Source organism: Heptranchias perlo, chromosome 11 (assembly GCF_035084215.1).
Source record: "Heptranchias perlo isolate sHepPer1 chromosome 11, sHepPer1.hap1, whole genome shotgun sequence".
Classification (NCBI taxonomy): domain Eukaryota; kingdom Metazoa; phylum Chordata; class Chondrichthyes; order Hexanchiformes; family Hexanchidae; genus Heptranchias; species Heptranchias perlo.
Window position 1 is genome coordinate 73,584,956 of NC_090335.1, and position 26,483 is coordinate 73,611,438.

Genomic DNA, 26,483 nt, shown 5'->3' on the forward strand with positions numbered 1-26,483 from the left:
CTGTCTTACCGCCTCCCCGACCCCCACCCAGGTCGTTTTCAGAGCCAAGGACACCTTACTTAAAATCTATCTCTGATTGGCAGGGTAGAGGGCTTCAAAGTCCTTTTCTTCCACCAATTGGTTTGCCACAGTTTGCTCTGATGGTGTTGTGACGGCAACTGATCGAATGCCCTCGGTGGCTTTCTATCGGGTAAGGTAACCTATTAGCTGAACCAAAATGAATTACATCATTAGGGTCACTCAGGGTCAAATTGTGAATAGGGTTGTCATCTGCTTCATTACTTTGGTTTGTTCCCGGGATGTGGGCATCGCTGGCGAAGCCACGTTCATTGCCCAACTCTCGTTGCCCCGAGAAGGTGGTGGTGGGCCTTTTCCCTGAACTGCTGTAGTCCGTGTGCTGATAGATGTTCCCACAATAGTGTCAAGTAAGGAATTCAATAATGACCTAATAGCGATGAAGACCGGCGATAGATGTCCAAGTCAGGGCGGCATGTGACTTGGAGGGGAACCTGGGGGCAACGGTGTTCCCACAACATGGCTGTCTATTCCTTCTGGAGGTTGCAAGGGAGGGACGTGCTGTCGATGGTGTGCTGCTACAGTGCACCCTGTGGATTGTATACAGTGCACCCTGTGGATTGTATACAGTGCACCCTGTGGATTGTATACAGTGCACCCTGTGGATTGTATACAGTGCACCCTGTACAATGTACACAGTGCACCCTGTAGATTGTATACAGTGCATCCTGTAGATTGTATACAGTGCACCCTGTACAATGTACACAGTGCACCCTGTAGATTGTATACAGTGCACCCTGTAGATTGTATACAGTGCACCCTGTGGATTGTATACAGTGCACCCTGTAGATTGTATATGGTGCACCCTGTAGATTGTTTACAGTGCACTCTGTAGATTGTATACAGTGCACCCTGTGGATTGTATATGGTGCACCCTGTAGATTGTATACAGTGCACCCTGTGGATTGTATACAGTGCACCCTGTAGATTGTATACGGTGCACCCTGTAGATTGTATAGAGTGCACCCTGTAGATTGTATACAGTGCACCCTGTGGATTGTATACAGTGCACCCTGTGGATTGTATACAGTGCACCCTGTAGATTGTATAGAGTGCACCCTGTAGATTGTATACAGTGCACTCTGTACAATGTACACAGTGTACCCTGTAGATTGTATACGGTGCACCCTGTACATTGTATACAGTGCACCCTGTGGGTTGTATACAGTGCACCCTGTACAATGTACAAAGTGTACCCTGTAGATTGTATACGGTGCACCCTGTACATTGTATAGAGTGCACCCTGTACAATGTACAAAGTGTACCCTGTAGATTGTATACGGTGCACCCTGTACATTGTATACAGTGCACCCTGTACAATGTACAAAGTGTACCCTGTGAATTGTATACAGTGCATCCTGTGAATTGTATATAGTTCACCCTGTGGAGTGTATACGGTGCACCCTGTAGATTGTATACAGTGCACACTGTAGATTGTACACAGTTCACACTGTAGATTGTGTACGGTGCACCCTGTAGATTGTATATGGTGTACCCTGTAGATTGTATATGGTGCACACTATAGATTGTATATGGTGCACCCTGTAGATTGTATACAGTGCACCCTGTAGATTGTATACAGCACACACAGCTGGTTGTATATGGTGCACCTTATAGATTGTATAAAGTGCACCCTGTGGATTGTATATGGCACACCTTGTAGATTGTATACGGTGCACCCTGTAGATTGTATACGGTGCACCCTGTAGATTGTATACAGTGCACTCTGTAGAATGTACACAGTGCACCCTGTAGATTGTATATGGTGCACCCTGTAGATTTTATACAATGCACCCTGTAGATTGTATACAGTGCACCCTGTGGATTGCATACGGCACGCCCTGTAGATTGTATACAGTGCACCCTGTATAATGTATACAGTTCACCCTGTCGATTGTATACAGTGCACCCTATAGATTGTATACAGTGCATCCTGTGCATTGTATATGGTGCACCCTGTATATTGTATATGGTGCACCCTGTAAATTGTATACAGTGCACCCAATCGATTTTATATAGTTCACCCTGTGGATTGTATACGGTGCACCCTGTAGATTGTATACAGTGCACCCAATCGATTTTATATAGTTCACCCTGTGGATTGTATACGGTGCACCCTGTAGATTGTATATGGTGCACCCTGTAGATTGTATACAGTGCACCCTGTAGATTGTATATGGTGCACCCTGTAGATTGTATACAGTTCACACTGTTGATTGTATACGGTGCACCGTGTAGATTGTATATGGCGTACCCTGTAGATTGTATATGGTGCACCCTACAGATTGTATATGGTGCACCCTGTAGATTGTATACAGTGCACACTGTAGATTGTATACAGTGCACCCTGTAGATTGTATACAGCACACACAGCAGATTGTATATGGTGCAACCTATAGATTGTATACAGTGCACCCTGTGGATTGTATACGGTACACCCTGTAGATTGTATATGGTGCACCCTGTAGATTGTATACAGTGCACCCTGTCGATTGTATATAGTGCACCCTGTAGATTGTATACAGTGCACCCTCTCGATTGTATACAGTGCACCCTGTAGATTGTATACGGTGCACCCCATAGATTGGATACAGTGCACCCTGTAAATTGTATACAGTGTACCCGATGGATTGTATATAGTGCACTCTGTGGATTGTATACGGTACACCCTGTAGATTGTATACGGCGCAACCTGTAGATTGTATACAGTGCACCCTGTCGATTGTTTATAGTGCACACTGTGGATTGTATAAGGTGCACCCTTTAGATTGTTTATGGTGCACCCTGTAGATTGTATACAGTGCACTCTGTAGATTGTATACAGTGCACCCTGCGGATTGTATACAGTGCACCCTGTAGATTGTATATAATGCACACTGTGGATTGTATAAGGTGCACCCTGTAGATTGTATATAGTGCACCCTGTAGATTGTATATGGTGCACCCTGTAGATTGTATATGGTGCACCATGTCGATTGTATACAGTGCACCCTGTATATTGTATACGGTGCACCCTGTAGATTGTATATGGTGCACCCTGTAGATTATATACGGTGCACCCTGTAGATTGTATATGGTGCACCATGTCGATTGTATACAGTGCACCCTGTAGATTGTATACAGTGCACCCTGTAGATTATATACGGTGCACCCTGTAGATTGTATACAGTGAGCCCTGGAGATTGTATACAGTGCACCCTGTAGATTGTATATGGTGCATCCTGTGGATTGTATACAGTGCACCCTGTAGATTGTATACGGTGCACCCTGTAGATTTTCTACAGTGCACCCTGTGGATTGTATACAGTGCACCCTGTAGATTGTATACGGTGCACCCTGTAGATTGTATACAGTGCACCCTGTAGATTGTATACGGTGCACCCTGTAGATTGTATACAGTGCACCCTGTAGATTGTATACAGTGCACCCACAGAACATAGGAACATAGGAACAGGAGTAGGCCATTCAGCCCCTTGTGCCTGCTCCGCCATTTGATAAGATCATGGCTGATCTGTGATCTAACTCCATATACCTGCCTTTGGCCCATATCCCTTAATACCTTTGATTGCCAAAAAGCTATCTATCTCAGATTTAAATTTAGCAATTGCTGTTTGTGGAATAGAGTTCCAAACTTCTACCATCCTTTGTGTGTAGAAATGTTTTCTAATCTCGCTCCTGAAAGGTCTGGCTCTAATTTTTAGACTGTGCCCCCTACTCCTAAAATCCCCAACCAGTGGAAATAGTTTCTCTCGATCCACCCTATCCGTTCCCCTTAATATCTTATAAACTTCGATCAGATCACCCCTTAACCTTTGAAACTTGAGAGAATACAACCCCAATTTTTGTCATCTCTCCTCGTAACTTAACCCTTCACAGAGTGACAATAATGGAGGGCGTGGATACAAGATCCCACAAGCAAATGATGTCATTGGTTGAGGGCTGAATGCTGGCCAAGACGGCAGAAAAACTCCCATTCAAATAGCGCCATGGTATCTTTCTCTGAATGGGCAGACAGGGAACCTGGTTTAACATCTCATCTGAAAGACAGCAGTCCTGACAATGCAGCACTCCCTCAGTCCTGTGTTGAATGTGTCAGTACTCAACCTTCGAACTGCAGTGGTTTGATTGAAAACAAAACTCTGAATAAATTACTTGTTTACAATGCTTACAAATATCTCTCCCCTACCTACAGAAAGACAAGGAAGAGGAGTGGGTGCAGAAGACAGCACAGGGAATCAAAGACTCCATCATCCTGCAGGAGCTCCAATGGGACATGGAGTATGAGGTGCAGATCACGGCCGTTAACCAGTTGGGCACCTCCGAGCCAACCTTCTTTGAGTTCACCATGCCGCCGAAACCCAATACCATCGCCAGTAAGTCACATCTCCTGGTCAAAGGTTAAACGGGATTGACGCAGACGGAAATGGGGGTGCGAATTTCCCACTTGGTGCTGCTGGTTGGGGAACCCCAAAAGCACATGTCAAAATCTTGGGCGGGCCTCGCGCTCAAATTTCCAGATGTTATTTTAAATTATTTGCATGACAGAATATCCAATATGGGCTCCGAACAGGAAAGGATCACTGGTGCCATTGTGAAGTTGGACGATGAGCCCAAAAAAGTTGTCTCGCTTACCCTAGGGAGAGTTGGTCATCCCGTCTCGATTTTAAAATTCTCATCCTCCATGGCCTCATCCCCTTCCTATCTCTGTAACCTCCTCCAGCCCTACAACCCTCTGAGGTCTCTGCGCTCCTCTGATTCTTGCCTCCCCGATTTTAATCACTCTACCATTGGCGGCCGTGCCTTCAGCTACCTAGGGCCTGAGCTCTGGAATTCCCTCCCTAAACCTCTCTGCCTCTCCACCGCTCTCTCCTCCTTTGAGATGCTCCTCAAAACCTACCTCTTTGACCAAGCTTTTGGTCGCCTGTCCTAATATCTCCTTGTGTGGCTCGGTGTCAAATTTTGTTTGATAACATTCCCGTGAAGCGGCTCGGGACGTCTTACTACGTTAAAGGCGCTATATAAATGCAAGTTGTTGTTGTTGCATAGCTTTTGTATTTTTGGGGATGAGGCAGGGTAGGACAGGGGTGCGATGGAAGTAAATGATTTCTTCATTGAAGCCTGATTAATATCTGCTCCTGCCCTCTCTCCCTGTCCCACTCCTCCACACTCCCCTCAGCCCATCTATCTAAGACTGTGTGCTATAGTACAGGTACAGAAAGTTCACAGCTATATTTATTATTGTAACTAATTGGCAAAAGAACCAGAGGGGAGATGAGGAGAATTTTTTTTACGCAGTGAGTTGTAATGATCTGGAATGCACTGCCTGGAAGGGCGGTGGAAGCAGATTCAATAGTAACTTTCAAAAGGGAACTGGATAAATACCCAAAGGGGAAAAATTTGCAGGGCTATGGGGAAAGGGCAGGGGAGTGGGATTAATCGGATAGCTCTTTCAAAGAGCCGGCACTGGCACGATGGGCCAAATGGCCTCCTTCTGTGCTGTATCTTCCTATGATTCTGGATGAATGCCGAACCTGGTATGAATGAGTGTTCTCTGGGAGAGAGGGGATTGCAATAGGCTTAATAAAATTTCCATTTACATCAGGCTAAAGTACATTTTGTGAAAGGACACCCATCTGCTAAGATGATAGAAGGTAAAAAAAAAAGCATCTAATGTAAATTTGCTTTCAAAATCCAGCTCCTTGTAATGAAAGACTTGGGAAGATGAATAAAATGGCTTCGCCGGCAGATTCCAAACATTTGGCCTGTGATCACTTTGGGGTGGAATTGTGGAAAAAAAATGCAGGAAATTTAGTTATTCTGTTTTTTTTTCCTTGTGGATGCTTTTAAAGATTTTCAAACAGACCAAAGTACATTATCCTGCAGAAGGGTATGGCTTTCAGGTCAAATTAACTTGGTCACAAAGCAAACCGATGCATATGTCCATGAATGTATTTAGCTGGGAAAGTGCATAATGTATTTGATCAAAACTGAAAGCTTAGTACATACCAGGCAGCAGTCCCAGAACACGCTGATACTGCTCTTAGCTTATAGCTTTCATTACTGGAAGAGTCAGTCCCTCAGCTATCTAATCTTTCTTTTAAAAGCATTTCTCTTTGGTGAATTTTTGGCGCTCATTAAGACATGAAAGGACTTCCATTTATATCGCACCTTTCCTGCCCTCAGGACATGCCAAAGCACTTTACAACCAATGAGGTACTTTTAAGTGTAGTTACTGTTGTAACGTAGGAAACATGGTAGCCAATTTTCACACGGTCCCACAAACAGCAATGATCTAATTGCCAGATTATCTGTTTTAGTGACGTTGGCTGAGGGATAAATATTGGCCAGGAGACCAGCCCTGCTTTTCTTCGAAATAGTGCCACCTGATCTTTCACATCCACCTGAGAGGGCAGATAGGTCCTTGGTTTAACATTTCATCCAAAAGACATACCTCCAACAGTGCAGCACTCCCTCAGTACTGCACTGGGAGTGTCAGCCTAGGTTTTATACTCAAACTTCTGAAGTGGGACTTTGACCCCATGACCTTCTGACTTAGAGGCAAGAGAGCTACCACTGAGCCACTTATACATGAGGAGTGTGTTATAATGAGGGGTTTGTGTTATAGCAGAGAGTGTTATAATGAGGGGGGGTGTTATAATGAGGGGTTTGTGTTATAGCAGAGTGTGTTATAATGAGGGGGGGTGTTATAATGAGGGGTTTGTGTTATAATGAGGGGTTTGTGTTATAGCAGAGAGTGTTGTAATGAGGGGTTTGTGTTATAGCAGAGAGTGTTATAATGAGGGGGGGTGTTATAATGAGGGGTTTGTGTTATAGCAGAGAGTGTTATAATGAGGGGGGTGTTATAATGAGGGGTTTGTGTTATAGCAGAGTGTGTTATAATGAGGAGTTTGTGTTATAGCAGAGAGTGTTATAATGAAGGGTGTATGTTATAATGAAGGGTGTATGTTATAATGAGGGGTTTGTGTTATCATGAGGGGTTTGTGTTATAGCAGAGAGTGTTATAATGAAGGGTGTATGTTATAATGAAGGGTGTATGTTATAATGAGGGGTGTATGTTATAATGAGGGGTGTATGTTATAATGAGGGGTGTATGTTATAATGAGGGGTGTATGTTATAGTGGAGAGTGTTATAATGAGGGGTGTGTGTTATAATGAGGGGTGCATGTTATAGTGGAGAGTGTTATAATGAGGGGTGTGTGTTATAGTGAGGGGGGGTGTTATAATGAGGGGTGTGTGTTATAGTGGAGAGTATTATAATGAGGGATTTGTGTTAGGTCAGAGCATGTTTTAGGGAAAGGTTTGTGAGAGCACTCTGGTTAGAGTACATCTTATCTGTCCAGAGCTTTGAAATTCTTGTTTGTGGCATTAGCTCACAGTCACTTACCCTATTTGTGTGACATTCCCCTGTCCACTACTTTAAAGGAAACACTAAGCCATTTCCTTGTTAATAGTGCATTGAGGAAATATATTAAACTTCTGTACCCTAATATCGCAAAATCTTATTATTATCGTTGTAATTTCTTAATCATTAGACTACCAATTAGACTACCAATTGTTCCAGCTGCAGACCATCTGTTAAGTAAGTCTTGTGATTAACCATGCAACGCCATGGTTAAGACTGTAATAATAATGACTGTCAGCTGCTATAATTGAGTATAATATTATCACTGGAAAATGTATTAGACACGTCCGTACAACATAACCTGCCAACTGAAAACCGACATTTCTATAGACTGAGCCAAAAAGAAATCATTTGTCTTTGTCTTTGTGTTTCAGTTTCTCTCTCTCTCTCTCTCTCTCTTTTTCACCGTCTCTTACATAGAACTGTTCTACTGTTGGATTTGCTGCTGATTAATTTGCTTCTTTTTAAAACATAAAATATTTCTCCTTACCTCACTTATTGACATTGCCTCCTTGTAGTTCCATGCTCTCAGGTGTCCTCTGTTATCTCACCCAACTGCCAATTTTGTTTTTTCTCAGCAAGTGGGCGTCACTGGCTTTGGCCGGCATTTATTGCCCATCCCTAGTTGCCCTGAGAAGGTGGTGGTGGGCCTTCTCCTTGAATCGCTGATAGCAGTTTGATACAACTAAGTGGCTCGCTAGGCCACCTCAGAGGGAGTTAAGAGTCAACCACGTTGGTGTGGGACTGGAGTCACATAGAGACCAGACCGGGTAAGGAGGGCAGGCTTCCTTCCCTGAAACACATTAGTGAACCAGTTGGGTTTTTACAACAATCCGACAACTTCATGGTCACTTTTACTGATACCAGCTTTATATTTCTAGATATTTTAACCCGAAATTGAATTCTCAGACTGCCCTGGTGGGGATTTGAACTCATGGGGCTCGATTTTAAGACGGAACTGCGGGTGCGTTGGGGACGGGGAGGCGGGGGGGTCGAAGAAAATCACGATTTCCAGGAGTGGACAGCAATTCCGGCTCCAACACGCCTAAGAACACGTATGACCAAGGGTCACCTGGGTTACTTGAAGTACTTGAAATGTACATGAATCTAATTTAGAGTGAAGGCAAGCGATTTCAACACTGCCTCAGTGTGTTTCCCGTGCTGTGTGAAACACGCCATGGTGAACGAGGCGTGTTTTAGCCGGCAGCCATTCGGACATTGAAATGCCTGTTTGGCAGATGGGGATAAAAGGTGAGTTATTGCAGCAGGGCACTCAGTTCTCTCAGACAAACTTTTGGCTGGGAGGTCTTTGCGTTTAGACTGAAAATTCTTGGTTTCCACTCAGAATGGTTCTGCTTACACATATTCACCCCCTCAAACCCCCTCAAACGGACACCATCAGGATGGTGGGGTGGAGGGGCGGGGGGCGTGATGGCTGCTTTCACCAGTACATCCGAGGACGAGCAACATCATCATCCTCACCAGGCACTTCCGCCATTTGCAGCTCCACAACACAGTGCTGCACCACAGGCACCTGCATAAGAGCACAGAGGGCAACAATAGAGAGAGTGATGTCGCAGGAGGCACCATCCTCGTCAGAGGGTCTACAGACCAAGGCTCAGCTTCCTGGACCTCTCTGAGGAGCAGTGCCTACAGAGGCTGAGAGTGAGTTGCCAGGTGGTTGCAGACATCTGCAGCCTCCTTCACGACGAGCTGCTCCCAGCTGGGCCTGGCGGCATCTCATTACCTGTCGCCGTCAAAGTTACCACTGCCCTCAACTTCTTCGGCTCTGGATCATTCCAGGGTGCCACCGGGGACATCGCCGGGGTCTCTCAGTCGTCTGCACACAAGTGCATAAGGCAGCTCACCGATGGCTTGTTTCGCAGGGCCTCGCAATACGTCAACTTCCCCGCGGACAACCTCAGCCAGACGGAGAGGGCAGTGGGATTCCACTCTGTGGCTGGCTTCCCACACATACAGGGTGCAATGAATTGCACGCATATAGCAATCCGAGCACCTCCACACGAGCCAGGACAGTTCATCAACAGAAAGGGGCATCACTCCATCAACGCTCAGCTCGTTTGTGACCACCGCAAAAGATTTTGTCACGTGTGCGCCAGATTCCCTGGCAGCTGTCACGATTCGTTCATCCTGAGGGAATCCAACATCCCGTCCCTCTTCCACGCACCGAACACCCTTAAGGGCTGGCTCCTCGGGGACAAGGGATACCCCCTGCACACGTGGCTCATGACACCTCAGAGGAACCCCATCAGCGAGCAACAGTATCGATATAACTCAGCCACATCACCAGGTCTATAATTGAACATGCGATAGGGCTGCTGAAGATGAGATTTTGGTCCCTCAATCGTTCTGGGCGAGAGCTTCAATACGCACCAGCGAGAGTGGGTCGCATTATAGTAGTGTGTTGTGTCCTGCACAACAGGGCACATCAGAGAGGGGTATCAGTTGAGGAGACCCCATCCCCTCATCCACCGTCCACATCTGCCACCCACATGGAGGAGGAGCAGGAGGAGGAAGAGGAGGACGACGAACCCATGGGCAGAGCAGTGGCTCACCTGGCTGTTCGTGAGGCCAGGGAGTCACTCATATGTGAACGGCTCTCGTAAAATCAGAAAGTGAGAAGAGTCCAGTCCTCACACCACCTGGAAAGACCAGCACCAACACCAGCACCACCCCGCCCCCCCCCACCTCCCCCCCCAGCACAAAACAGTCCTGCAACTACACGTACACCCACTGTAATGTGACCCACCGGGTGGCATCAAGTGTCGCCGTTCATGGTGAAGAACATGAAAGGACGTTATCACGAAAGCCAGTCAAGAATGGGCAAGACGTGGCAGTAGTGGTAAGAATGATAACATTTAATGTGACTTTAACATAAACCAAATATGAATGAAAAACATGACAGCCTGTCAGACACCCTTGTGCATCCCCTTCGTGATCACAAATCCTTTGCCTTTCTCTTCCTGCCGCTTCTACGTGGTGCATCCCCCGTGGCTGCAGCAGAGGTAGTGACAGGTTGCTCATGTCCATGGCCGGACTGCTTAGATGCTTTTGGCCTACGCCCTCTGGGTTTTGGAGCCCATGAGGGCCCCACCAAACACTGCTCCACCTGCACCTATGCAGGGGCAGACTCGGCCACCTGGAGAGGAGGCAGCATTGCGGGTACTGGTGAGATGTGGGAGTGCTTTGAGTGGCACCCCCACTTCCATGTCTCCCTTCGCCATCATCCCTCTCCTTGGCCAGGCCCACATCACTCCTACCATCCTGCTGGAGAACAGTTTGGAGGACTTGTATGATACCTTGGAAGCCCAGTTGTAAAGTTCCTGTCTGCCTGTTTAAGGTGGCAGAATGTTGTTCACCGTGAGTCTGAACGGTTGTTGTCAGGGCCTGAATGGACTCATTTGTGAGACATGCTTGAAGCTCAATGGAGGCTAGCCTTCTCTCCATCGCAGACGTTCCCCCACTCACCTGCGACACTATCTCACACATTTCCGCAGTTACGTGCGACAGTATCTCAGATAGTTCTTCATGTCCCTGTGACACTATCTCAGAGATTCCCTCACGTCCCTGTGACACTATCTCAGAGATTCCCTCACGTCCCTGTGACACTATCTCAGAGATTCCCTCCCGTACCTGAGCCACCATTCCACTAATGCAGGAGATGGACTCCCCCATCCTCTGGACTATGTTGGAGAATTGCGTGGCACCTGTTCCAATACCTCGCAAATGTGCTGCTGTCCCTCGATCTTTCTCCTTTTAAAGGATGGCCCCCGAGATTCAGCATCTGCGTCTAACTGAGTAGAGCCTGGAGAGGAGTGCGCCCACCGACACGGACTCTCCACAGCTGCCCCTGCCACCAGTGTCTGCTCGTGCTCGCTTGTGTGTGGTGACTCACTAGGTGCCAACCCAACTAACTGAGGATTAGGACCCACCGAGGTGTGAGTATCTGTGCTGGTGGATGGCTCGTTAAGATGTGACGTTGCGCCCTCAGAGGCCTGGAGCTCCTCTGAGGAATCACCCCATGCTGTCACTGCATTCGTTGAAGGGCCTGTAAGAGAACAGAAGGCAATATTAAGCACTGTCACAGATGTGTCATGTTGCGATGAGCATACTGAGGTGTTCAACGTGCCAAGCATTGTTAACATCAATTCATGTTGTGTGTGATGAATGTTAAAGTTGTGTCACCAGACGTTTGTGGGTGTCAGTCTCGGCGTCCCTGACAGACAGGCACTCGAGGGTGCGGCTGATCTCCCGTGCATCCTTCTCAACGTCTGTGAGGATCACTACTTGTTGCGGCCCCCCGCCAATCCTCGCCCTCTCGCGTGCATTTTGCGCTCTCTTCTCCTAGAAGACGAGAAAGTACAGACGTGTGAGTGAGTGAGGGTGAAGTGGTCAGCCGATGAATGCATTGCTTTGGGTGAGGCTGACCGTGAAAGAGGTGCATCAGAGGGTGAGTATGAGACAGAGACATCACATTGGATCAGGATTGGGGTGAATGGTAGTGGTGGGGTCACAAATGGGAAAGTGAGGAAGTGCTCAGGAAGTGAAGGTAAGTTGAGGATGAGCCTTAAGTGGGTGTGAGGAGTGATGTGATGGAGTAGTCTTGGCCGTGCAGAATGAGTTAGGGGGTTGGGGGGATGATGTTAAACACGGAATGCAGGAGAATCAGTAAGTGTGCTCACTTTTGCTGACCTAGTTAGGTCATTGAAACGCTTCCTGCACTGGACCCAGGTGCGGGAGATGTTGCTGCTGCTGGTGACCTCCTCAGCCACCTCGAGCCAGGCTTTCTTGGTGGCAGAGGCAGGGCACTTCCTCCTGTCGGCCGGGTAAAATAGTTCCCTCCTCCTCCTCACCCCGGCCAGTACCAGCTGAAGTGAGGCATCGCTGAATCTTGGAGCGACCTTGCCCCTGTGCTGCTCCATTGGGTCTTCTTGGTTTTTGCTCCAGTGAAATCCATTGGAACAAAGGCTCTTTAAATCCAGACACTCCAGCTGACAGTCTGTTATGCGGGTGCGCTGTCCACCCACGGTGCAGCTTTCAGACGGCAAACCCGGAAACAAGGTTTAGGGGCATCAATTAAATTGCAATCATGTGGGGAATGGTAAGTTTTATTATCTGGGTTTGCCACGCGCCCACTGACCCACCCCACCGGCTGTCATCCCGCCGCCCTTTTAAAATCGAGCCCATGCTATCTGGATTACTAGACCAGGCCTCTGGATTACCAGTCCGGTAACATAACCGCTATACGACATCACCATTTTTTCACAAGTGAGCCTTAAAGGTGAGAGTTGATAAGCTGCTTGACCATAGAGAGCATCACAGCCAAGCATCATCTTCCACCAACCTACACTTGTCCATGTGCACACAGGTTCAGCAGAATAATCATCAGGAAAAGGAACGCTGGCCATAAGAACATCAGAAATAGGAGCAGGAGTGGGCCAAATCGCCCCTCGAGCCTGCTCCTATTGTTTCCCCCTCCCTAACCCAGGGACAGTGAGGCACCTCCTGCCACCATCCAAGTTGAGTTGAGCTATCTCAGCAGAGGTCAACCCTGGGACCTTGCTGGCCTGTTTGGTCTAACTTCTCATTGGGTAAACTCCCAGAGTTATCGGGGAAGCAATCTTCTTCCAGCTCCTCTCCGTGCTTCTGAGCAGGACGTGGTCTAATCCCAGCCTCTCCCGGTCCACACTCATTTAGCATTGCTCCTACAGCCCATAACCTCACAACCATTTACCTGCCTGCCCGGAGGCCTAGAATTAGCGCTTGAAGTCATTTTAATGCTGGTGGCGACCCATTTGTTTAAAAATAACACAAATGTGGAAATCTAGGCCATGGTGATTTAAACAACCCTACCCTCAACCCCCACCCTCCGACAAACAGTCACATATTGATTCACAAACCTCACTCTAGACCCACAATCTCACACAGATTTACCAATCCCCAGTCAACAATCTCACACTGATTTACGAATTCCGAGTCAACAATTTCACACTGATTTACTAATTCCCAGTCAACAATCTCACACTGATTTACCAATCCCCAGTCAACAATCTCACACTGATTTACGAATTCCGAGTCAACAATCTCACACTGATTTACGAATTCCCAGTCAACAATTTCACACTGATTTACTAATTCCCAGTCAACAATCTCACACTGATTTACGAATTCCCAGTCAACAATCTCACACTGATTTACTAATTCCCAGTCAACAATCTCACACTGATTTACGAATTCCCAGTCAACAATCTCACACTGATTTACGAATTCCGAGTCAACAATCTCACACTGATTTATGAATTCCCAGTCAACAATCTCACACTGATTTACGAATTCCCAGTCAACAATCTCACACTGATTTACGAATTCCAAGTCAACAATCTCACACTGATTTACGAATTCCCAGTCAACAATTTCACACTGCTTTACTCATTCCCAGTCAACAATCTCACACTGATTTACTAATTCCCAGTCAACAATCTCACACTGATTTACGAATTCCCAGTCAACAATCTCACACTGATTTACGAATTCCGAGTCAACAATCTCACACTGATTTACGAATTCCCAGTCAACAATTTCACACTGATTTACTAATTCCCAGTCAACAATCTCACACTGATTTACAAATTCCCAGTCAACAATCTCACACTGATTTACTAATTCCCAGTCAACAATCTCACACTGATTTACGAATTCCCAGTCAACAATCTCACACTGATTTACGAATTCCGAGTCAACAATCTCACACTGATTTATGAATTCCCAGTCAACAATCTCACACTGATTTACGAATTCCCAGTCAACAATCTCACACTGATTTACGAATTCCAAGTCAACAATCTCACACTGATTTACGAATTCCCAGTCAACAATTTCACACTGCTTTACTCATTCCCAGTCAACAATCTCACACTGATTTACTAATTCCCAGTCAACAATCTCACACTGATTTACGAATTCCCAGTCAACAATCTCACACTGATTTATGAATTCCGAGTCAACAATCTCACACTGATTTACGAATTCCCAGTCAACAATTTCACACTGCTTTACTCATTCCCAGTCAACAATCTCACACTGATTTACGAATTCCGAGTCAACAATCTCACACTGATTTATGAATTCCCAGTCAACAATCTCACACTGATTTACGAATTCTTGGTCAACAATTTCACACTGATTTACGAATTCCCAGTCAACAATCTCACACTGATTTATGAATTCCCAGTCAACAATCTCACACTGATTTACGAATTCTTGGTCAACAATTTCACACTGATTTACGAATTCCCAGTCAACAATCTCACACTGATTTATGAATTCCCAGTCAACAATCTCACACTGATTTATGAATTCTTGGTCAACAATTTCACACTGATTTACGAATTCCCAGTCAACAATCTCACACTGATTTATGAATTCCCAGTCAACAATCTCACACTGATTTACGAATTCCCAGTCAACAATCTCACACTGATTTATGAATTCCCAGTCAACAATCTCACACTGATTTACGAATTCCCAGTCAACAATCTCACACTGATTTACGAATTCCCAGTCAACAATCTCACACTGATTTACGAATTCCCAGTCAACAATCTCACACTGATTTACGAATTCCAAGTCAACAATCTCACACTGATTTATGAATTCCCAGTCAACAATCTCACACTGATTTATGAATTCCCAGTCAACAATCTCACACTGATTTACGAATTCCCAGTCAACAATCTCACACTGATTTACGAATTCCCAGTCAACAATCTCACACTGATTTAACAATTCCCCGACCCACAATCTCACGCTGATTTAACAACTCCCCGACCCACAATCTCACGCTGATTTAAGAACTCCCCAACCCACAATCTCACGCTGATTTAACAACTCCCCAATCCACAATCTCACGCTGATTTAACAACTCCCCAACCCACAATCTCAGTGAATTACCAACCCCAACCACAGGTTCCCCAGGTCCATCCACCATCTTGGCCTGTTATAACAATGACAACTAAATACTCACCATTCCCCCCAACTAACAGTGAGTAAGATAAGAAAGTATGACTTGCATTTCTATAACACCTTTCACGACCTCAGGGCCTCCTAAAGCACTTTACAGCCAATGAAGTGTTTTTGAAGTGTAGTCATTTTTGTAATGTAGGAAATGGGAGATTCACTAATAGCTAAAAAAAAGTTACAGTTCTTTATATTCAGCAAGTGCATCTGCCAGACTAGGTCGTAAATGTGCCCTTGAAGCATCAGATCAAAGAAGAAGACTGAAAAAGTAATAAATAATAATCCTTATGTGCCTGTAGCACTGCTCACATCGAACCGCCTCAAAGTGCTTTATAAAGTGGATTATTTTTTGAAGGGCAGTGACTATTGTATAGGCAAACACAGCAGCCGTTCTCTGCCAGTAATGCTTAACAATTACTGAACGGAGGAAGTTCTTAATAAGCTGCCTGATCTACCAGTTGGTTCATTTTGCCCTTATTGCCTCCTTTTTCATTCAGAGTATCTACTTATTGGCTTCCACTTCATCTACACCCCTTTTATAGCCTCCTCGTGTTTTCAGTCACGGATGTTTCTTTTGCTTATCTTTGAAACACATTGACCAAGTCAAGACATTTTACGTTTTTTGCTTTCCTTTGCATCTTACCCAATGTACTATTGTCTTCCTGGGAGATATGATAGGTGGTTGATGCACATCTATACCATAAATGTCACTTAACAGTAATCCTTTTTGGGTGTTTGAGAATAGGGATCACCTCTCTGTTTTTGTTAGGTCCATCTGTTACATCGAGTTAAATCGAAACTATAGCACAGAAACAGGCCATTCGACCCAACTGGTCTATGCTGACCTTTATGCTCCACATGAGCCTCCTTCCTCCCTACTTGATCCAACCCTATCAGGATACCCTTCTATTCCTTTCCCCCTCATGTGCTTATCTAGCTTCCCCTTAAATGCATCAATGCTATTTGCCTCAACTACACCTTGCCTCCCTCGATCTTTGTTTTCTCCTACAATGCATGGGCCTTTAAAACCCAAGTTTTTTTTTAAAAACTACTCTTTGGTTTATCCAACCTTCTCTCTAACTCTTTTCCACATTGGACGAAGGCTGTACCATCGACCATGTTGTGTGCGTTATGTTCATAAGAGCATCTTAAGAAGGCAAGACTGAAAGTTGCAGTTGGTTCCACTTCCCACTTAGAACTGGGCAAGTATCATCCAACTTTGGATCTGGGTCTCATAGAAGATTGTGATTTTTCTGATTTGATTTTATAAGTCCCTGCATTTTTGCTGTGTTGAAATCAAGACACACCACACTGTCTCCAACTCAAATACACTCTTTCCCAGAACCTCAAAAATATGGACCTCCTTGTTTTCCTCAATTCATAAGCCTTTAAAACCTAAGTTTCTAAAAAAAACAACTCTTTGGTTTATCTGATCTTCTCTCTAACTCTTTTCAACATTGGTCTAAGGCTGTGCCATAGACCGTGGCCTTTCATCTGGGCTTCTCAATGGTTAAAAAAAAGTTCATCATTGCAACAGTTAATATGGATAATATGCCATCTCCAGGGCAAAGAAGAGAACTTCCGTTACCTTCATTCCCTTGCAGAAACCTTAAAGGTGATGCATTTATCCTATTTAAGCCTGCCATTTTCCTCGTTCATTCCATGACTTATGGCTGTATCTCTCTGCCTCATTACAAGGCTTGACAGTTTTGGTCCAGTGGAGGTCACTGGACCTACAATAAAACATAAAGCTTAGGACTATCTCGCAACTCAGGGCATGCACTCTTGTACATTTATCAGAGAAAATGGGACACAGTTATCCACTATTTCTTGTGTTCGGGCATTGCTCAGTTAAAGATTGTGGGTTCAAGCCCCACTCCAGGACTTGAACCATGATCTGCGCTGACACTTCAGTGTCACACTGAGGATACTGCTGCAGTGCTGGAGTTGTGGTCCTTAAGATGAGATATTTAATCAGCACCAACTAGTTCAGGTGGACACTAAAGATCCCGTAGCACTATCTGACCAACATTGATCTATCTACCAAGGCAACGAACAAAGAGATTAACTGGTGAATCAGAAAATTGCTGGTTGTGGGATCTTGCTGTGTGCAAAATGGCTACCTAGATAATAACAGCCACTGTGCTTCAAAGTAATTGATTGTACATGAAACACTTTAGGATTTTTCTCAAATGCTAGTCTTTTTTTTTAAAGATAGCGTGATCATTTAACCTCCCTCCCTCAAATCGCTTTACCAGTCTTTTAAAGACTTTGGCTGGGATTTTCCATATTTGTAATCCCATGTCCATGATTTTTCACCTATTAAAATTAATTGGTGCAAAATCACAGGCTAGGAAGCACAGACATGGAAAACCTTGATATTCAAATGAGAGACAAAAAAAAGGAAAACCGTAAATGTCGGAATAGTGGGTCCATTGGCGTCAGAAAGAGCGAGATCAATTAATGGTCTGGGTGTGACACCTGGTCAGAATGGGAAACGCATTTTAATTTTCCTCTCAACACTTCAGAACAACCAATTCAGCATTGAAACATTTCCTTCAGCTCATTTTTTTTTTGCTTTCATAATTCATATACATATGTTGTGTGTTAACAGAGCATATTGCAATAAATCATTTCGGGATTATGGCCCTTGACTAGTGCAGATGGCGTAGCAGAAAGTGTTTAAATATACGAAGTTGCCTGTTGCTAACCAACCAGAACATGCATTCATTTCAAGCAGCCCATCTTGCACAAACGGTGAAGGCTAATATATCTTTGCAGTATGTGCCCGAATGCAAGTATTTCTAAGGCGTTATTAAAGTGGGGATTAGGGGGAGAACACGATTACTGCTCTGTAAACTTGATAGCATGTCAAGCTACTGTGTCATTCTTCACGGTGTTACCGTACTCCGTGTACTGTCAAATGGTCGCAGCGTGTAACAGATTTGCGAGTAGAGCAAGTCTGGAGAAGTAAATACATTGAAACACTATGGTTTCGTAATTAGGAATGTCCAGTGCCAACAAGTGTTCGTTCCTGTGGGAAATGGAAAAACTTGAAGCACTGAGGTCAAGTAAACATTCATTATTAAGTCTGACACACTGAGATTTTAAGTATGGGTCAGATGGGTTCAGGCTGGTCACCGGAAGGCCCAGCTCAGAGTCAGGCCAAGGTCTTGGTTAGAAGTAGTCATGATGGTTCAGGTGAGATTAGATAGGAAAGAAAGACTTGCGATTTCTATAGCACCTTTCACGACCACAGGACGTCCCAACGCGCTTTATAGCCAATGAAGTACTTTTGAAGTATAGTCACTAGGAAAACGCGATAGCACATTTGCGCACAGTAAGGTCCCACAAACAGCAATGAGATAATGACCAGATAATCTGTTTTTAGTGATGTTGGTTGAGGGATAAATATTGGCCAGGACACTGGGGAGAGCTCTCCTGCTCTTATTTGAAATAGTGCCTTGGCATCTTTTACACCCACCTGAGAGGGTAGACAGGAGTTGAATTTAACATCCAAAGAACAGCACCTACTGACAGTGCAGCACTCCCTCACTGGAGTGGGACTTGAACTCATAACCTTCTAACTCAGAGGCAAGAGTGCTACCCACTGAGCCACAGCTGAAACTGTGAAAGAAGGAAGACGGGAGAAGTTAAGAAAAGAAAATTTATATTTATATAGACTGAACAGGGGTGAAATTGGTCTTTGCCAGTTTTACACTGGGTTTCCGTTTGAAGTCAATGGTAAAGAAGATGGAGAGTGATATAAAACTGGATTCCAATTCACTATGAGCTCATTTCGTGCTACTGACGAAGACCAGTCTCACCCCCAAAACTTCCTCTCGATACCCCAAAACACTGATTCAGGGCCAGCTTAATTTGAAAGGCCTTTGGCCCAGAGTCAGGTTATTTACAGTGGGCACTGATGAGCCATGATCCACCATCAGGATTAATCATGGTAAATCCCGAACCAGAGTCAGAGTAGTCATGGTGGGCCATCACCCATGATCAGGCTGGTCATTTGCATATAGCAAGGTCCAACAAACAGCAATGAGATAAATAAGTCATTGACCTGTTTTGGTGGTTTTGTTTGAGAGCTTGAGCCAAGACCAATTTAATCATGGATATTTGTGGCTTAAGGTGAGGTTTGCTATGGTGGTATCTTGACATTTATCATAAAAATGGAAATCCAAAGCAGAAAGTCAGTGATGGTCAAAGGTGATCTAATTGAGGATTAGTGCTTTGGTTTAGTTGGACCAATGCAAGTCTGGTGATAGAAGTAAGTGGGGTGGATTTCCATCTTCATCGACTGGGTGATAATCTGGCAGAATGTATCATCTGCTCTTCATAGAATTTATGCAGTTTTTATTCCATTGATTTCAATGCAATGATAATCGGCCGGGTTCGATAGACGGTGGGCAATCCACACTGCCAGATCTCCACCCTGGTGGTGAAGGCAAGAATCTACCCCAGTGTATTTGGAGGGGAAAGATCGACCGCCATTGCAGATGTTGTCTGTAGGTCCCTATTGCTACACTGTTATTTGGCACGGAGTGACATTCCATGAATTTCTACACTTGACATGAGATATCCTGCGTGCTTACTACAATCTTACGTAAAAAATCCGAGAGGCAGCATCTCACCATAGAGCCATGAAGGTTTACAGCGGAAAAGGGGAGGCCATTCGGCCCATCGAGGTCATTGCTAGAGCAATCCAAAACTACTGACAGGAATTTAGGAATGTACATGGTCAGAAAAGGCCGTGTGTCTGGAAAATCTCATATCCCATAGTACCTCTCAAACCACTCTATCAACTTTTTTATCAAGGTACTTTTTCAAATGTCTCTTAAATCAGCTCCCATTGCCAATTTAACCATTCATCAACCTCTGCGTAAAATACTTAAATCTAAACTGTCTTTTCAGCCTAAGTCTGAAGTTACGCCCCTCTGTAGAATCTATGACTATCTTAAACATATTTCCGTTTATCTTGTCTGTACCCTTTAGGATCTCAAATGCGTCAGTTAGATCAATCCTCAGCCTTCTGCAGCTTAAACCCTCCCAGTTTCACCAGCCTCTCCTCGTAACTCAGGTGCCTTAACCCAGCTATCAATTCAGATGTCCTTCACTGCGCCCTCTCCAATGTCTTTCTCATAAAACAGTGACCAGAATTGTGCTCAGTACTCCACACAATCTAAATAAATTAATTCCACTGCCCTTCTCTCTTCCTATGGCCCTGGGTCCTCCTCTGCTACACTTGTCCAAAGTGGTACAGGTTAGTTTGCTAGCTGTATTTTGCAAGTTAATTCGATCACGGTAAGACAATATGCATGCCAACAAAGATTCACTTATTCAAAGTTTGATCCTCCAAATAAGGTAAAGTACTTACAACTAAGACATCAAGAAAGCTTAGCTGGGGAAACGAGGGCCTTTGATTTTACAGCACTTGAACTCAAACTTCCCGGGTCGAATCCAGTCCCATTACTATTCGTCACCTTTTTATACCTTTCTGAGCTACTGATCTAAATATCCTTATAATGCTTGCAACTATCTCTCTCAACTACACGAATCATACAGCACAGAAGGAGGCCATTCAGCCCATCGTGCCTGTGCCAGCTCTTTGAAAGAGCCGTCCAATTAGCCCCACACCTTGCTCTTTCCCCATCAAATTTTTCTTTTCCAAGCATATATCCAATTCCTTTTTGAAAGTTACGATCGAATCTCATCCCACCCCCCTTTCAGGCAGTCATTCCAGATCATAACAACTCGCTGTGTAAAAAAAAAAATCTCATTTCCCTCCTGGTTTTTTTTTGCCAATTATCTTAAATTAGATGTGTGTCATAATCAGTGGGTAAAGTCATACCATGAGTTGACATGGGTTAGATGACCTCATCGCATAATGCCATATCCCTCCATCTTCCATGTTCCATCTTATCTTCCTCATTCGAGGTCACTGTGATCTACATCATTAAGCCTCACACACTGCCATGTATGGGTTCTTCCATACTGGACATGCAGGTGCTTATCTTGCCTTGAGGGCTGGCTTTTGCATTCCAGTAGGGAAAGTGAAAGCATGAGATTGTGCATTCAATCTCTGCAGTTCTTTTAAAATACATATTAACCCTTTTCCTGGCCATGTCTCGGGACATGCAGCCAAATACAACAGAGTAGGCACAACTATCACTTCCCCAGCACTAACACTGTTCATTTTAAGCAGAATGTCTTCTTACAAATGAATCTGGCTCTGTAAATGTGTAGTCTAATTAATTTACAGTTGCAAGACTAAGATCGGCTTTCTGATATACCCAATAGGACCCATGCTCAATCGTATCACAGCACAAACCACAAGCTTGAAAGCACTGTATAATTGAATTATCTTCACTGCAAAACATTGCACGGTTACTTGTACAAACAGAATGGAAGGCTTTCTGACAATCTACCATATAGAGGGAAAAAAAAGAACCCTTTAGTCTCAGTTACGGATACATTTATTTGCAGTGACTGACAATATCTTTCAGATAAAGAACATTGTACCTTTTCATTGGGATAAAGATATAAGTTGGAACAAGAAACACTGTCAGAACATCACTAACCTCAAATTAGGTTTTCACTGATATTATTGATTCTTTCATTGGAGCTTCAGGAATCAGTCAGATCAATAAAGGGTCTATTGTACCAAAACTGTTCAATATGAAACATTGACTCGCAGTTACATTTTTAGAAAGGATTTCAAGTCATTCCGAATTCATTAGTTACAATCTCCCTTTACACCTTGATCCCTACACCCCCTCACCTTCACCAGCCAAGAGGACAGACTGGAGACTTCCTCTCAGACCTCTACCGTCGCTGCTCACCAGACTGCCGAGAGGGGCACAAGAGTGTCTCCTGGCTGTCTGGCACTTTCCTATTCTTCTCCTCCCAGGGGAAAAAGCTGTTGGTCCCCATTCACCATCTCCACCATGGTGACATGGTTGAGGCCAGGAATTCACAGTGTGAGGAGGTGTCACAAGATCACGAGATAGCTGTGGGTGAAGAAGACTATTCAGCCCATCTCGGCTCATCCATCCAGGAAGAACCTACAGTGCCGCTTCCCCCATCAAAAACATCTAACTGCTTCTTATATAGTTCCAATGTTTCATCCTCCACTATCCTTAGAGATAGAATGTACTGAGTTCCCTCTGATACATACATAATTGTTGAAAAAGGAACTCTATGATACAGCAAGATGGACATTGTACATTCTCCTCAGGGATCTGTCCATCTCACATGCTGATCATTCTTTACGTGAAGGAGTCACTGACATCAGCCCGAGATTTGCCTTTTATTCTTGTGACCACTTTTAGTCTGGCTTAGTGGCTCCTAATTTACCTAATTTACCTTTTCTACACTACACTGTTATTTGGCACGGAGTGACATTCCATGAATTTCTACACTTGACATGAGATATCCTGCGTGCTTACTACAATCTTACGTAAAAAATCCTAGAGGCAGCATCTCACCATAGAGCCATGAAGGTTTACAGCGGAGAAGGGGAGGCCATTCGGCCCATCGAGGTCATTGCTAGAGCAATCCAAAACTACTGACAGGAATTTAGGAATGTACAGGGTCAGAAAAGGCCGTGTGTCTGGAAAATCTCATATCCCATAGTACCTCTCAAACCACTCTATCAACTTTTTTATCAAGGTACTTTTTCAAATGTCTCTTAAATCAGCTCCCATTGCCAATTTAACCATTCATCAACCTCTGCGTAAAATACTTAAATCTAAACTGTCTTTTCAGCCTAAGTCTGAAGTTACGCCCCTCTGTAGAATCTATGACTATCTTAAACATATTTCCGTTTATCTTGTCTGTACCCTTTAGGATCTCAAATGCGTCAGTTAGATCAATCCTCAGCCTTCTGCAGCTTAAACCCTCCCAGTTTCACCAGCCTCTCCTCGTAACTCAGGTGCCTTAACCCAGCTATCAATTCAGATGTCCTTCACTGCGCCCTCTCCAAGCCCGCATAGCCCAAGTTTCTAGTCTTTTCTACCATTCTGTGGTGCAGTACGTTGGAGAAAGAATTTGTTGTGTCCTATCTGCTGCAACGTTGTCCATGTTGTCTCCAGGATCTTGTTTTCAATCCAGCTCAGACTACTCCTGAACGTACTATCTGTGAGAATCCTATTCAAAATAAGCAACTCACTAACCACCACTCAGTAACCACTAATCTACAGCACAAAATTCCCCATAATTGTGCCCCATTTGGCAGGCAATAAGGACTAGTGGTGTGGGAAATGAAACAGCAGTGTTTCATTTCACTGAATGTTCAGGGTCCATTGTATCCTTTTCCTCTATATTGTAAAGCGTTTTTAATTAATTCTTGGGATGTGGGTGTTGTTGGCAAGGCCAGCATTTATGGCCCATCCCTAGTCAGTGATACAACTGAGTGGTTTGGTTTGCTCAGCCACCTCAGAAGGCAGTTAAGAGTCAACCACGTTGGTGTGGGACCAACATGTAGGCCAGACCAGGTAAGCACGGCAGGTTTCCTTCCATTTTAAAGGACATTAGTGAACCAATTGGATTTTTACAACAATTCAACAGCTTCATGGTCACTTTTACTGATACTAGCTTTTTATTTCCAGATTTTTGAAACCAAATTCAAATTCTCAAACTGCCATGGTGGGATTTGAACTCACATTCTCTGGATTATTAGTCCAGGCCTCTGGATTACTAGTCCAGGTAATAGAACCACTATGCTATCATACCCTTATATTCTGAGATATCTTCCAACCTGTAAAGAGCATTATATAAACGCACGTTATTGTAGTGGTCATCTGACAATAGGGATTAAGGTCACATTGTTGGGGTAGAGTAGAGGGAACTGACAAAGCCATCATATATCTGATCTGGAAGTCCTTAATGGTAACAATAAGTCTAGCATTGATGTCCTTCATTTTATTTAAAGCAAAATTTATTCCAAAAGAAACACCCAGATCGTTGAAAATTTTCAATACATTGCACAGTACATAGAAATCCCTCAGATTCTATTGCCACAAGTAGGTTTTCTCTCTACCCAACAAACCACAAAGAAAACTATTTTTTTTTAAATGAGATTATAGAAAGCAAATGATTAATTTTGGGGCTGTACTATGGGGCTAGTCTATTTACTAGCCCAGGAGTGCCCAATCTGCAACCCACGGGCCAAATGTTCTCCTGAGTCCTAGCAATCCAGCATTCAAATTTCTATTTGTGCTCATATTTCTTATTTGTTGGTTTGTCCTGTTTTTTGAATTTTATAGACCTCGAGGTGTAGAAAGGACTGTTCTATAGAAATATAGAAACCATTCAGCCCCTCGAGCCTGTTCCGCCATTCAATTAAATCATGGCTGATCTGTACCTCAACTACATTTACCCACCTTTGCTCCATATCCTTTGATACCCTTACCCAACAAAAATCTATCGATCTCAGTCTTGAAAGCTTCAATTGTCCCAGCATTCACAGCCTTTTGGGGGGACAATTCTACTTTTCCACTAAAAAAGAGCTTCTTGATTTCAGTCCTGAATGGCCAAGCATTAATGTTAAGATTGTGGCCCCTTGTTCTGGATTCCCTCACCAGAAAAAATAACTGCTCTGTGTCTACTCTATCGAATCCTTTTAACATTTTAAACACCTCAATTAGATCACCCCTTAACCCTTAAACTCAAGGGAATACAAGCCAAGTTTATGGAACTTCTCCTCATAATTTAACTTTTTAATCCCCAGTATCATTTTGGTAAATCTGCGCTGTATCTCATCTGAGGCCAATATATACTTCCTGATGTGCGGTGCCCAGAACTGAATGCAGTACTCCAGATATGGTCTGACCAAGGCTAAGCTTTTAGCACTGTTGTCTCATTAGTGGATAAATCTTATATGAGAGCAGCAAGAACGGTCACTATCATTAATTTCAGATACATGCAAATTAATGGGGATATAGATTTAAACTTTATACGTGAGCCCCAAGGCTCCATGGTACACATCTATGTGATCCATGAAGACATCAGCTTGGACACTCCTGGGATAAGGTGAGCATCCTTTACATACATCCATATCCACGGCCTTTTTGTCAAGCATAACAATTGGTACTCACCAGTGAACCAAACCTCATACTCACCTGTACTATAGAATATTTAATGCAACATTTGAGACATTTAACATGTAGGCATTAACATTGTCTAGGCTTGCACTCTTTAGACAGTTATATTTCACTCTGTTTTGGATCATTCTCTGTGTTTCATTTTGTCCTTTAATGGGTCGATTAGGTTCTAATGCTTAGGTTGTGAGGAGGAAGGCACTATCAGCAAACACTGCCAATGCATTTTGTTTATTGCCCATTTAAATTCCTTGGATGGCAAGGTTATCTACTGGCTCCAAGCCAATATAGGCATGACAAAGAGTTTGGATAATTGTTTTGGTTTTGGGTAGAGAACAGGGCCAGCTGATCCATTCCCCATTTTGAACACTGCGCCATCACATGGAAATGATGGAATGATGTTTTTGAGACAATTTTGTTGTTAGTACTTACAACATCAGTTAGTACAAATTATCTCCCCTCCCTCGAGTTCCTTTCCTTTTAAGGGAGTAGTATAGTGTAATCATTCATGTTGCACAAACCATGAGCTTTTCATGGTGGCCAACTCAATATTGCAGTATGCACAATTGGTCACAGAACATCTTGCTCTCTTTATGGGGGCGGGGGGAGGGGAGGTGGATTTACTATGGCCACTATACATTAAAAACATCATATATATAGCGGGAATAGTTCCTATTTTCACTATTTCAAGGACAAGAGCTCCAAAAGAATGGGTTTGCAATTTCTCTAGAAATAAGAACATAAAAAATAGGAGCAGGAGTAGACCGTACAGCCCCTCGAGCCTGCTCCATCAATCAATAGAGCATGGCTGATCTTCTACCTCAACTCCACTTTCCCAC

The 26,483-nt window shown here is 44.1% G+C and overlaps 1 protein-coding gene across 2 annotated transcripts in view; it reads left to right on the top strand.

Annotated features, from left to right (window-relative positions):
- LOC137327487 (neural cell adhesion molecule 2-like) overlaps positions 1-26,483 on the top strand; it is a 1,142,796-nt gene that overhangs the window by 1,054,695 nt on the left and 61,618 nt on the right. For both annotated transcript variants that reach the window (XM_067993365.1, XM_067993366.1), the window contains exon 15: positions 4,268-4,448. In XM_067993365.1, the coding sequence (XP_067849466.1) occupies positions 4,268-4,448 (181 nt within the window). The remainder of the gene's footprint in view (positions 1-4,267; positions 4,449-26,483) is intronic.